The 14,800-nt window shown below is 38.4% G+C and overlaps 2 protein-coding genes across 2 annotated transcripts; one reads left to right on the top strand and one right to left on the bottom strand.

Moving 5' to 3' along the window:
• The first annotated feature begins 1,965 nt into the window (after positions 1-1,965).
• Positions 1,966-8,679, top strand: LOC145941149 (uncharacterized). Its single transcript, XM_083047055.1, has 3 exons — positions 1,966-3,047; positions 3,130-3,175; positions 8,566-8,679. The coding sequence occupies exons 1-3, from the start codon at positions 1,966-1,968 to the stop codon at positions 8,677-8,679; spliced, it is 1,242 nt and encodes a 413-aa protein (XP_082903181.1).
• A 281-nt stretch (positions 8,680-8,960) lies between these two features.
• Positions 8,961-14,450, bottom strand: LOC145941150 (uncharacterized). Its single transcript, XM_083047056.1, has 2 exons — positions 13,369-14,450; positions 8,961-9,768 (listed from the first exon to the last, which is right to left on the bottom strand). Exons 1-2 carry the CDS (start codon positions 14,448-14,450, stop codon positions 8,961-8,963), a joined length of 1,890 nt encoding a protein of 629 aa, XP_082903182.1.
• Between the last annotated feature and the right edge of the window lie 350 nt (positions 14,451-14,800).

Consider the following 14,800-nt stretch of genomic DNA (forward strand, 5'->3'; position numbering starts at 1 on the left):
CATCTTCTCTATCCATCACAACTTCTCTACCCATTTTACATTCAAGACTATCAGAAACTTTATGATGGGACACATATTATAATGTTGCTCCCCTCTTGATTTTAATTCTACATCTCTCTTGTTCTAACTGGAGTATCATGTCTCAGCTAGCTCATCACTTTTTAAATCTCCAGAGAACGAAGAAATAGTTTTGTTAGCTATATCTTATTGGGAAAGAAATAATTAAACATAGATTAACAATAAAAAATATTTTATTTGTTACAAACATCGTGAAGAATATCATTTACAACACATGTTAATATTTCACAATCTATGAGTGATTCACTATCGTACGCATCACTTTCGCGTATCACTTTTACAGCATCACATACATTAGTAATATTATTGCGTTGTAAAATAGTTGCAAATTGTTTAAATTTTTCATTCACAAGATGAGTATTTTCACATAGCCAGAAATACACATGATCTATACATTTTTCAAACTCAAATAAATGTAATAGAGTCGATGACTTCATATATAAAAAATTATTGGATAATGTTAATTTTACAATTTTTGAATCCGATATTTAACAATTTCTATTGTTAGATCTCGAATCCGTAATGGAGTTTGAGATGATTGTAAAAATCGTTCAATGTCCGCACGTTTCCGCATTAGTGATATCCATGTTTCAATAGGCAATATTATGTGGTTGCCTCGATTATCACCAAGAGCTTTCCACATATGATACAGCTCCAACGCTGATTCCTATTTCCAAATATTTATAGGATGTTGCGGTTAGAGCATATCTTCGCCCAAGTATACGAGTCGCACGCTGAATGCTATAAAAATAATTAGAACAATATTTCAAAAATTATTTAAAAATCATTATTTAAAAATCTTTATTTTGACAAAAAAAGAATCGAAACTTACTTGTCACTTGTATTCTTAGACATTTCTTGTATTGGAACGTAATAATTCATGCTGGCGGAGTACATTTTTAAAAGAACCTTTCACATAAGTGATTGATACAATACTAAATCATTATTACAAGTTTTTATTGATACAAAGCAATGGGGTGGGGATTATTGCTGACACAAAATTATTTTTAACCAATCATCAAAGCGCCGATGCACGGCTGCTATGACATCATCCTCAATGAAATATTAAATGTAAAATAATGCAACATATCCAAAATTTCAAGCGTCAATGTACGACTGCTATGACATCATCCTCAATGAAATATTAAATGTAAAATAATGCAACATATTCAAAATTTCAAGCGTCAATGTACGACTGCTATGACATCATCCTCAATGAAATATTAAATGTAAAATAATGCAACATATTCAAAATTTCAAGCGCCGATGCACGGCTGCTATGACATCATCCTCAATGAAATATTAAATGTAAAATAATGCAACATATCCAAAATTTCAAGCGTCAATGTACGACTGCTATGACATCATCCTCAATGAAATATTAAATGTAAAATAATGCAACATATTCAAAATTTCAAGCGTCAATGTACGGCTGCTATGATATCATCCCCAGGTGTTCAAAACGTACGTAACAAAATCACGAGAAAATGCAACATAATTAAAATTTTCGAGCGCCAATGTACGGCAGCTCTCATCTTGAGATGAATCTCGCGAAATGTACAAAAATGTATCAATTTCAAGCGCCAATGTACGGCTGCTATGATATCATCCCCAGGTGTTCAAAACGTATGTAACAAAATCACAAGAAAATGCAACATAATTAAAATTTTCGAGCGCCAATGTACGGCCGCTCTCATCTTGAGATGAATCTCGCGAAATGTGCAAAAAATGTATCAATTTCAAGGTCGATACATCATTCGTACGTAACAAAATCACAAAGTGCAACATACTCGAGTGCCAATGATCTCTACGATTAAATAAAAAGGATGGTAAAGAGACATACTATGTTAGTATCATTGTCAGAGGTTCAGCAAGAGCATCTCAAAAATGGCACAATTGGAAGCAAGTTTGATGGAGCAATCAGCAAGGGTGAATTCGGTGGAGGAATACATTGTGTGGGAGCAGCAATGTGACGAATACATCGAAGCGCTGGAAGAACAAAGTCGAATAAAACGTCCACGATTACCGATCGGAGTTCGACAATCGCTTGTCTCCCAAATCGCACGTCTCGAAGGGTTGAAGAATTCGGTACGCAGACGTTTTGTACAAGCAGGTGCCGGAAGCAGTTCGCGAGACATCGGACTCATATGGCGAGAGATTGATACGGCGTTCGAGAGCCGCATCTTGACTGGTGCGGTGATAAACAGCAACCACATCGAACCTCGTCAATTTCTAGAGGATGCCAAAGACATTGTGATCGAACACGTGCAAAAAGTGTTGCAAAAACACACTAGTGTAAAAGTGAACACTATATTTAATGGTGAGTTTGTGTCAGGCGATAAGCGCGCTAATAAAAGTGTCAACACTAAAAACTTTGAAATCTTTCGCACCTCCGATTTACATGATTGGTACAAACGCCGCGTTATCGAGCCCACACTAGCATCGCTAGAAGAATTTCAAGAACGTGATAGTGGTTGGGCATTATCGCGAATAAACAATTTAACTGTAAATATAAACAAGTATAATCCAATGCGTGCGGGATGTCACATTAAATTACCGCGAGAAATAATGATGAAGAGAGCAGTGATTAACGTGAAATCAAAAGACACTGCATGTTTTGCGTGTGCGGTGGTCGCAGCTCTATTTCCCGCAGAAAGAAATGTGGAACGGGAATCTTCATATCCACATTATACGACAGTACTCAATCTCCAAGACATTGAGTTTCCAGTGACTGTGAATCAAATCAAAAAGTTTGAACTATCAAACAACATTTCGATAAATGTGTACAGCATTGAAGAAAAGAACATTGTCTCGATACGTCTCAGTGAGCAGAAGAAAGACAGACACGTCAACTTGCTGTACGTGGAAGACAGCAACAACATTGGACATTTCGCATGGATCAAGAATCTCTCCCGGCTCGTGAGCTCACAACTGAGCAAAGACAAATGTAGAAAATATATCTGCGATCGGTATGTATATTTATTGCAAATTATATATTAAATAATCATAAAATAATTATAAAGTGTTTATAATTGCTATTATCAATTACAGATGCTTGCATTATTTCGGGTCTGAAGACAAACGGCAATCACATATGGTAGACTGCGGAGAGATGAATGACTGCGCTATCCGATTACCGAGCGATAAGGACAAGTGGCTCGCGTTCAACAACTTTAATCGCAAAGAGCGACTTCCTTTTGTCGTATACGCAGACCTCGAATGTGTGCTGACAAAGACGAATAAGAAGGAAGAAGAAAAGAATTTATACCAACATCACCAAGTATTTAGTATAGCATATTATGTACATTGCTCATATGACGATTCGTTATCCGAGTATTATTCTCGCCGTAGTGTAGATTGCATTTCGTGGTTTTCCGAACAACTTAAAAATTTAGCGATACGCGTAAAGAATATTTTTCCAACTAACGTCCCCATGGTAAATTTAACATCTGACGAGTGGGAAAAATTTCATAGCGCGACGTATTGTCATATATGCGAAAAACCGTTTGCAGAAGATGATACACGCGTACGCGATCATTGCCATCTGACCGGGCGGTACAGAGGTCCAGCACACTCAAATTGCAACTTAAATTATAAAAACTCTTTTTGTATTCCAATAGTATTTCATAATTTATCCGGTTACGACTCACATTTCATAATTAAGGAAATAGCTACAGCGTTCGAAGGGGGAATCGAATTACTTCCAATAACTAAAGAAAAATATATATCATTTACAAAAAATGTTCAAATTGCAGAAGACAAATCCAGAAATATTAAATTACGTTTTATCGATTCATATAAATTTCTCAATACTAGTCTCGACAAATTGACATCATTTCTAAGTAAAGATAAACTCAAAAATTTAAAATCAAAATTTCAAAATTTATCCACCGAAAATTTCAATTTATTAACACGGAAAGGTGTCTTTCCATACGAATACATCAACTGTTTTGAAAGGTTGCATGATACGTGTCTACCACCGCGTGAATCATTCTACAGTTCCTTGACCGGTGACACAGTATCCGAGAACGATTACGCGCACGCCGAAACCGTATGGGAGCGGTTCTCCATTCGAACGCTGGGCGATTATAGCGATCTGTATTTAAAAACTGACGTCTTGTTATTAGCCGACATTTTTGAAAATTTCCGGAATAAATGTATCGAGAGTTATGGGCTCGACCCCGCGTATTACTATACTCTCCCCGGGTATACGTGGGATGCCATGTTAAAACATACAAATATTACGTTCGAATTGCTTACCGATATCGACATGGTTATGTTTATAGAACGGGGTATACGCGGCGGTCTAAGTCAATGTTCAAACAGATATGCACACGCTAATAACAAGTACATGTAGTCCTACGATTCATCGAAACCATCTTCGTATCTAATGTATTTCGATGTAAATAATTTGTATGGATGGGCAATGTGTCAACCGTTGCCATATGCAGATTTTCGATGGGTCGATGACATGTCTAGTTTCAATTTATCATCTATCGCGCTCGATTCGCCTACAGGCTACATCCTTGAAGTAGATTTAGAATATCCACAATGTCTTCACAATGCGCACACTGATCTACCGTTTTGCCCGACACGCGACAAGCCATCAGGCAAGCGGGAAGATAAGCTGCTCGCGACATTATATGATAAAAAGCGTTACGTGATACACTACCGCAACCTGCAGCAATGTATGCGTCACGGTCTTCAAGTTACAAAAATACATCGCATATTACAATTCGCACAATCTCCATGGCTTCGAAATTATATCGAACTTAATACACAATTTAGAATGCAAGCAAAAAATGATTTCGAAAAAAATTTATACAAATTGATGAATAATGCAGTATTCGGCAAAACGATGGAAAATGTGCGTAATCGTGTTGATGTAAAACTCATCACACAATGGGAAGGGAGATACGGTGCAGAGGCAATGATTGCGAAACCAAATTTTCACAGCAGAAGCATCTTTTCGGAAAATTTAATTGCCATAGAATTACGTAAACTCGAAGTAAAATTTTATAAACCAATCTATGTCGGTATGTGCATACTCGACATTTCGAAGACATGTTTATACGAATTTCATCATGAATACATGTCACCACTGTATCGAAATAAATGTCGGGTAATGTACACCGACACAGACAGCCTAATATACCACATCGAATGCGAAGACGTATATGAGAATATAAAGCGCGACGTAAGCAAATTTGATACGAGCGATTACACTGCGGACAATGCGTACGGTATACCGCTTGTGAATAAAAAGGTGCCAGCTCTAATGAAAGATGAAAATAACGGTACGATAATGACTGAATTTGTAGGACTTAGAGCAAAAATGTATGCATTACGAGTGGATGGTAAGAAAGATATCAAAAAAGTAAAAGGTGTCAAGAGTAACGTTGTCGCGAGAACGATAACGTTTGATGATTACACGCGGTGTTTGAATGAAGAGATTGAAATGACACGTAGTCAGTCATGTATAAGATCGAAATTGCATGAAGTATACACCATTCGCGAGACGAAAATTGCTCTAAGTCCTCACGATGACAAGCGGTATATCATACCTGAAACCACTGATACATTACCATGGGGACATTATAAAATACATTTGTAAATAATATTTGTTGTAAAAACTGTATATTATATGTATATTATATGTATATATGTATTTATTTATAAAATTATTAGATAAATATATTGTAAAATAAACAGTGTACAGATATTTTAAATAAATGTTTATAATACATTATTTTATGTATCCATGAGTTGTGTTAATTGGTGGTCGAATCATCACAATGAATCACCACACCCTTTCATTGAATAAATTTTTATTGAATAAATTTTTATTATTGAAATAATTTTATTTTATTTATTTATTTATGTACAGGTAAACGGGAGATATCCCTTTAAAAACAAATTAAAATAAAATAAGTTGAGAACATAGAAAGTGTACAAAGTTATCGCTATATGATTACGCACGAATGACAACATTAAGAGCCTATCGCAATAAAACTAAAACACAGGAAGGAAATAACAAGTCTATCGTAGACTGGGATAACGTTCGTCTGAAGGTGCAGAGTGATGATTGAAAGAAATCCACACGATCAGAGAACTCATTCGCCAGCATGCAGATACGATTCAGGGGCTTGTATCTTCCATAAGAGGTACGGTGAGACTCAACATTAAATATGACGCCCTTCCTGAGAGGCCTAGCCGGAGCACGCAGCCCCACATACTCTAGGAGCTCCGAACATGTAATACTCCCATTAATCAATTTGAAAAAAACAGTAGATCTAGGAAAGTGCGTCTATTTGCTAAAGTAATTAGCCGCAAGTTATTCAGCATATCATCATAAGAGTGATCGAAAAAGCGCATTGGATTATCCGTTATGAAGCTCACTCTACGCAAAAAGCGGTGTTGGATTCCCTCAATCTGAATATCATATTTGGCATAAAACGGAGCCCAGACAATGGAGACGTACTCCAAATGAGGCCGTACTAGCGCACAGTATAACAATCTTAAGGTGTGCACATTATTAAAATATTTGCCAGTCCGCAAGACAAAACCCAGTTTTCTATACGCGCAGCTCGTGATACTCATTATATGCTTCTCAAACGATAGATCAGGGCAAAAGATGACCCCAAGATCGCGTACAGAATCTACCTCAGAGAGACGCACCCCGTTTATCGAGTACTCATGCATGCAAACGCTTCTCCTCCGACTAAAACGGATTACATGACATTTCGCTATATTAAACTGTAGTTTATTAACATTACACCAATGCTCGAGCCGAAACAGATCAAGCTGCAACAGATCCGCGTCCTCAAGGTTACTCGCCGAAAAACTTTTAAATCGTCCGCATAAAGTAGAAATTTACAGTGATTAAAGACCTTGTTAATGTCATTAATAAATAGATTGAAAAGAAGCGGGCCCAGGTGAGAACCCTGGGGCACGCCAGACGATGCTTTAAAAATTCTAGATTGGCAATTATTGATCTTTACAATCTGTGACCTGTCTGTTACATAACTTGATACCCATTTCAGCAAAGTACCATCAATACCAAAGGCCCGCAACTTAGTGAGTAGCAAGGAATGGTCAACGCTATCAAAAGCCTTTCTAAAGTCCGTATAAACTGCATCGACCTGGGAGCCATCCTCCACCACTGAATTAATAAAATTCTGATAAAGTAGCAGATTAGTCACGACGGAACGACCGGCAATAAAGCCATGCTGCTCTTCAATCAAAACATGCTTAAATAATGATGCAAGTTTATTCGCTATTATATTTTCGAATAATTTAGGCATGAGGCATTGCTTACTTATTGGTCTATAATTAGAGACCAAAGTTTTATCACCGTCCTTAAATATTGGCGTAACGGTGGATAGCTTCCAGGATTCCGGGAAGATGCCACTCACTAAAGACTTATTGAAGATAATCCAAAGTACTCTAGATAGTATAAAATTGGTTGCTTTAAGAAAGAGCGGAGGAATGCCGTCATAGCCAGAGTTGGATGCCAAATTCGTGGCATTTATGCAATTAAATATATCCCCGATGGAGATATCTATATTCAATAGGCTCAGATCATGCTCACACACATCAACATCGCTGCCACCATGCACATCCGAACCGGAGTAAACAGATTCGAAATAGTCCGCGAAACAATTTGCTATGGCTGGTCCATCATAGACAGACGAGCCATTGTGATAAATTGACATTGGAAGTTTATTAGAAGTATGGATTTTGTGAAGCTCCAAAAAACATTTACATTACTCGAGATAGCCTCCTCCGTACGATGCACATAGCTCCGCAGACACGCCGATGAAAGGGATTTACATCGAGCCCTCAGACCCGAAAATTCCATATAATCCGAAAAGCAATTAGTTCTCTTAAATCGGATGTGAGCACCCTTTTTGGCCTTGATGAGAGTTTTCAGTTCATTTGAGAACCATGTAGAATGCTGTGATTTGCGGGTCATATATGTAGGAACAAAATTAGAGATGACATAATCAAGATGCCCATACAAAAAATCCACAGCTTCATTTACATCCAGAAATTTTAGTTCTTCATCCCAGGAGATACTGCCCAAGTAATCATTAATAGCATCATAGTTCGCACGTTTAAAGTTCCACCTATGTTCAATGTGAAATGACAGCGATGTTTTCAGTGGCAAAGTCAACAAGATGGCCGGATGATAACGATCGCACGCACATAAATAATCAACGGCTAGTTCCACTGAAGCGCTATGCAGTGTAGAAAACACTAGATCTAAGGTATTCCGATTCGCATTAATGATCCTATTGTGCTGGTAAAAATTAAATTCATTGAAGAAGTGTGAGATAATGTTAGCATGCGGTAGCATATTACAGTGACGATCTGATTCATAGTGCAAGTAATTGTTATTATTATGCCACTGAATATGCGGAAGATTATAATCGCCCGCAATAAGAAAATTAGCATTAGGTGACGCGACTAACACTTCTTCAACAGAGAGGCAGTGAGCCTCGTATAGAGACGGCTCCGATAAAGGAGCATGTAGACAGCGCCAACAATAAGTTGTACATGATCAAGGCGAATGTCAACAAACAGCTGTTCGACGCGTGACTCTGAGATATTTATTATAGCACAACAAAATATAGAATTTCTCACAGCAATCAACACACCTCCTCCGCGCGAATAAACACTATTAGCAATATTTCTATCATTGCGAAACACGGTGAAATCATCAAGGCCCAGCTCCAAGCTCGATATACCCCCATGCAGCCACGTCTCAACCAAGACTATTATATCGTAGTCAACAGATACGGACGCTACAGCACACCGCAGATCACAAAGCTTCGTTCTCAAACCGCGAACATTTTGATAATAAATAAGGGGAGAGCGAGTTAGTTTTTTGAGCTTGACTTTACATCGACGATTTTCGGCACACCGTTTATAAAACGAATTGTTTTATTTGTTTCTCCTTCGTCCTTCAGGCGCCCCAGAGCGGCCCGCAGGTCCTTAAGATATTGTCTTTGCTTCATTGTTTGATCCTGAGAGATGTTGACAGGACCAGAGTATCGCGATTTATTCCTCAGGATTTCCAGCACCTCCCGTTTTGTGGAAAAAGAGACACGCACCGGTCTAGAATGACCTCGCTTCGCCTTTCCCAGTCTCTCCATACGCATTGCGGAATTCACGCCAGGCTGGATGATATCCCTCACCAGATCATCATCTCCACAGCCATTGTTATCGGACTCCTCCAGATTGAAAAATATCAAATTAGTCGATCTTCTCTCTCTATCTTCCATTTCCTCGATAACATCCGTCTCAACTGAGCGCAAGGGGTCCAATGGTTGAATTACTGTCGACCGACCCTCAAGTAAGTCCACTCTATTCGATATGCTCTGAATTTCATTTCTGACCTTGTCCATATCAGCCTGGTGCATCTCCACGATCTCTCTCCGGAAAGTGAGAAACTCTTCATGTATTACCTTCCTGATATCCTCTAGAAGCCGCGGACTCGCATTCAAACTTTGAGGCGAACTTCCGGAAGGGCAACTCAAGAACTGACCATTCAAGAAGGGATGACCGCTACGTGTGAGACGACCCGGATGCGATGCTATATTGCATCTACCACAAGTTACAGGCTTTGCCACGGCTACACCGCATCCTTTGCATATCTTTTTTCCATCCATTTCGTTAGAAACACAACTAGAGAAAACTCAGCAACAGCGAAATAGGCGGTATACGGATTTAACGAAAACAGGCCGCCGAAACAAAACACGACCGTCCTCAACCAATGTATACTGTATACTGAAATAATATTCTCTTTGTTCTCTCATTTTCCTCACACACATACAAGTATTATATGTCCGCACGTGCTCGTATTAATTTCAGTATGCGACAGCTTTCTTATATTATAATTTTAAATTTAGTCGATCGAGGTACGAACGTGGTTCGAAAGTGGTTCGAAGGTGGTTGATCGAGGTACAAACGTGGTTCGAAGGTGGTTCGAAGGTGGTTGATCGAGGTACAAACGTGGTTCGAAAGTAGTTCGAAGGTGGTTGAACGAGGTACGAACGTGGTTCTAAAGTGGTTGTGGTTGATCGAACCTCGATCAACCACAACCACTTTCGAACCACGTTCGTACCTCGATCAACCACCTTCGAACTACTTTCGAACCACGTTTGTACCTCGATCAACCACCTTCGAACCACGTTTGTACCTCGATCAACCACCTTCGAACCACGTTCGTACCTCGATCAACCGCCTTCGAACCACTTTCGAACCACGTTCGTACCTCGATCGACTAAATTTAAAATTATAATATAAGAAAGCTGTCGCATACTGAAATTAATACGAGCACGTGCGGACATATAATACTTGTATGTGTGTGAGGAAAATGAGAGAACAAAGAGAATATTATTTCAATAATAAAAATTTATTCAATAAAAATTTATTCAATGAAAGGGTGTGGTGATTCATTGTGATGATTCGACCACCAATTAACACAACTCATGGATACATAAAATAATGTATTATAAACATTTATTTAAAATATCTGTACACTGTTTATTTTACAATATATTTATCTAATAATTTTATAAATAAATACATATATACATATAATATACATATAATATACAGTTTTTACAACAAATATTATTTACAAATGTATTTTATAATGTCCCCATGGTAATGTATCAGTGGTTTCAGGTATGATATACCGCTTGTCATCGTGAGGACTTAGAGCAATTTTCGTCTCGCGAATGGTGTATACTTCATGCAATTTCGATCTTATACATGACTGACTACGTGTCATTTCAATCTCTTCATTCAAACACCGCGTGTAATCATCAAACGTTATCGTTCTCGCGACAACGTTACTCTTGACACCTTTTACTTTTTTGATATCTTTCTTACCATCCACTCGTAATGCATACATTTTTGCTCTAAGTCCTACAAATTCAGTCATTATCGTACCGTTATTTTCATCTTTCATTAGAGCTGGCACCTTTTTATTCACAAGCGGTATACCGTACGCATTGTCCGCAGTGTAATCGCTCGTATCAAATTTGCTTACGTCGCGCTTTATATTCTCATATACGTCTTCGCATTCGATGTGGTATATTAGGCTGTCTGTGTCGGTGTACATTACCCGACATTTATTTCGATACAGTGGTGACATGTATTCATGATGAAATTCGTATAAACATGTCTTCGAAATGTCGAGTATGCACATACCGACATAGATTGGTTTATAAAATTTTACTTCGAGTTTACGTAATTCTATGGCAATTAAATTTTCCGAAAAGATGCTTCTGCTGTGAAAATTTGGTTTCGCAATCATTGCCTCTGCACCGTATCTCCCTTCCCATTGTGTGATGAGTTTTACATCAACACGATTACGCACATTTTCCATCGTTTTGCCGAATACTGCATTATTCATCAATTTGTATAAATTTTTTTCGAAATCATTTTTTGCTTGCATTCTAAATTGTGTATTAAGTTCGATATAATTTCGAAGCCATGGAGATTGTGCGAATTGTAATATGCGATGTATTTTTGTAACTTGAAGACCGTGACGCATACATTGCTGCAGGTTGCGGTAGTGTATCACGTAACGCTTTTTATCATATAATGTCGCGAGCAGCTTATCTTCCCGCTTGCCTGATGGCTTGTCGCGTGTCGGGCAAAACGGTAGATCAGTGTGCGCATTGTGAAGACATTGTGGATATTCTAAATCTACTTCAAGGATGTAGCCTGTAGGCGAATCGAGCGCGATAGATGATAAATTGAAACTAGACATGTCATCGACCCATCGAAAATCTGCATATGGCAACGGTTGACACATTGCCCATCCATACAAATTATTTACATCGAAATACATTAGATACGAAGATGGTTTCGATGAATCGTAGGACTACATGTACTTGTTATTAGCGTGTGCATATCTGTTTGAACATTGACTTAGACCGCCGCGTATACCCCGTTCTATAAACATAACCATGTCGATATCGGTAAGCAATTCGAACGTAATATTTGTATGTTTTAACATGGCATCCCACGTATACCCGGGGAGAGTATAGTAATACGCGGGGTCGAGCCCATAACTCTCGATACATTTATTCCGGAAATTTTCAAAAATGTCGGCTAATAACAAGACGTCAGTTTTTAAATACAGATCGCTATAATCGCCCAGCGTTCGAATGGAGAACCGCTCCCATACGGTTTCGGCGTGCGCGTAATCGTTCTCGGATACTGTGTCACCGGTCAAGGAACTGTAGAATGATTCACGCGGTGGTAGACACGTATCATGCAACCTTTCAAAACAGTTGATGTATTCGTATGGAAAGACACCTTTCCGTGTTAATAAATTGAAATTTTCGGTGGATAAATTTTGAAATTTTGATTTTAAATTTTTGAGTTTATCTTTACTTAGAAATGATGTCAATTTGTCGAGACTAGTATTGAGAAATTTATATGAATCGATAAAACGTAATTTAATATTTCTGGATTTGTCTTCTGCAATTTGAACATTTTTTGTAAATGATATATATTTTTCTTTAGTTATTGGAAGTAATTCGATTCCCCCTTCGAACGCTGTAGCTATTTCCTTAATTATGAAATGTGAGTCGTAACCGGATAAATTATGAAATACTATTGGAATACAAAAAGAGTTTTTATAATTTAAGTTGCAATTTGAGTGTGCTGGACCTCTGTACCGCCCGGTCAGATGGCAATGATCGCGTACGCGTGTATCATCTTCTGCAAACGGTTTTTCGCATATATGACAATACGTCGCGCTATGAAATTTTTCCCACTCGTCAGATGTTAAATTTACCATGGGGACGTTAGTTGGAAAAATATTCTTTACGCGTATCGCTAAATTTTTAAGTTGTTCGGAAAACCACGAAATGCAATCTACACTACGGCGAGAATAATACTCGGATAACGAATCGTCATATGAGCAATGTACATAATATGCTATACTAAATACTTGGTGATGTTGGTATAAATTCTTTTCTTCTTCCTTCTTATTCGTCTTTGTCAGCACACATTCGAGGTCTGCGTATACGACAAAAGGAAGTCGCTCTTTGCGATTAAAGTTGTTGAACGCGAGCCACTTGTCCTTATCGCTCGGTAATCGGATAGCGCAGTCATTCATCTCTCCGCAGTCTACCATATGTGATTGCCGTTTGTCTTCAGACCCGAAATAATGCAAGCATCTGTAATTGATAATAGCAATTATAAACACTTTATAATTATTTTATGATTATTTAATATATAATTTGCAATAAATATACATACCGATCGCAGATATATTTTCTACATTTGTCTTTGCTCAGTTGTGAGCTCACGAGCCGGGAGAGATTCTTGATCCATGCGAAATGTCCAATGTTGTTGCTGTCTTCCACGTACAGCAAGTTGACGTGTCTGTCTTTCTTCTGCTCACTGAGACGTATCGAGACAATGTTCTTTTCTTCAATGCTGTACACATTTATCGAAATGTTGTTTGATAGTTCAAACTTTTTGATTTGATTCACAGTCACTGGAAACTCAATGTCTTGGAGATTGAGTACTGTCGTATAATGTGGATATGAAGATTCCCGTTCCACATTTCTTTCTGCGGGAAATAGAGCTGCGACCACCGCACACGCAAAACATGCAGTGTCTTTTGATTTCACGTTAATCACTGCTCTCTTCATCATTATTTCTCGCGGTAATTTAATGTGACATCCCGCACGCATTGGATTATACTTGTTTATATTTACAGTTAAATTGTTTATTCGCGATAATGCCCAACCACTATCACGTTCTTGAAATTCTTCTAGCGATGCTAGTGTGGGCTCGATAACGCGGCGTTTGTACCAATCATGTAAATCGGAGGTGCGAAAGATTTCAAAGTTTTTAGTGTTGACACTTTTATTAGCGCGCTTATCGCCTGACACAAACTCACCATTAAATATAGTGTTCACTTTTACACTAGTGTGTTTTTGCAACACTTTTTGCACGTGTTCGATCACAATGTCTTTGGCATCCTCTAGAAATTGACGAGGTTCGATGTGGTTGCTGTTTATCACCGCACCAGTCAAGATGCGGCTCTCGAACGCCGTATCAATCTCTCGCCATATGAGTCCGATGTCTCGCGAACTGCTTCCGGCACCTGCTTGTACAAAACGTCTGCGTACCGAATTCTTCAACCCTTCGAGACGTGCGATTTGGGAGACAAGCGATTGTCGAACTCCGATCGGTAATCGTGGACGTTTTATTCGACTTTGTTCTTCCAGCGCTTCGATGTATTCGTCACATTGCTGCTCCCACACAATGTATTCCTCCACCGAATTCACCCTTGCTGATTGCTCCATCAAACTTGCTTCCAATTGTGCCATTTTTGAGATGCTCTTGCTGAACCTCTGACAATGATACTAACATAGTATGTCTCTTTACCATCCTTTTTATTTAATCGTAGAGATCATTGGCACTCGAGTATGTTGCACTTTGTGATTTTGTTACGTACGAATGATGTATCGACCTTGAAATTGATACATTTTTTGCACATTTCGCGAGATTCATCTCAAGATGAGAGCGGCCGTACATTGGCGCTCGAAAATTTTAATTATGTTGCATTTTCTTGTGATTTTGTTACATACGTTTTGAACACCTGGGGATGATATCATAGCAGCCGTACATTGGCGCTTGAAATTGATACATTTTTGTACATTTCGCGAGATTCATCTCA

This window comes from Prenolepis imparis, unplaced genomic scaffold, assembly GCF_030444845.1.
Source record: "Prenolepis imparis isolate NDT839.2.m4 unplaced genomic scaffold, iyPreImpa1.0 SCAF_9, whole genome shotgun sequence".
Taxonomy (NCBI): domain Eukaryota; kingdom Metazoa; phylum Arthropoda; class Insecta; order Hymenoptera; family Formicidae; genus Prenolepis; species Prenolepis imparis.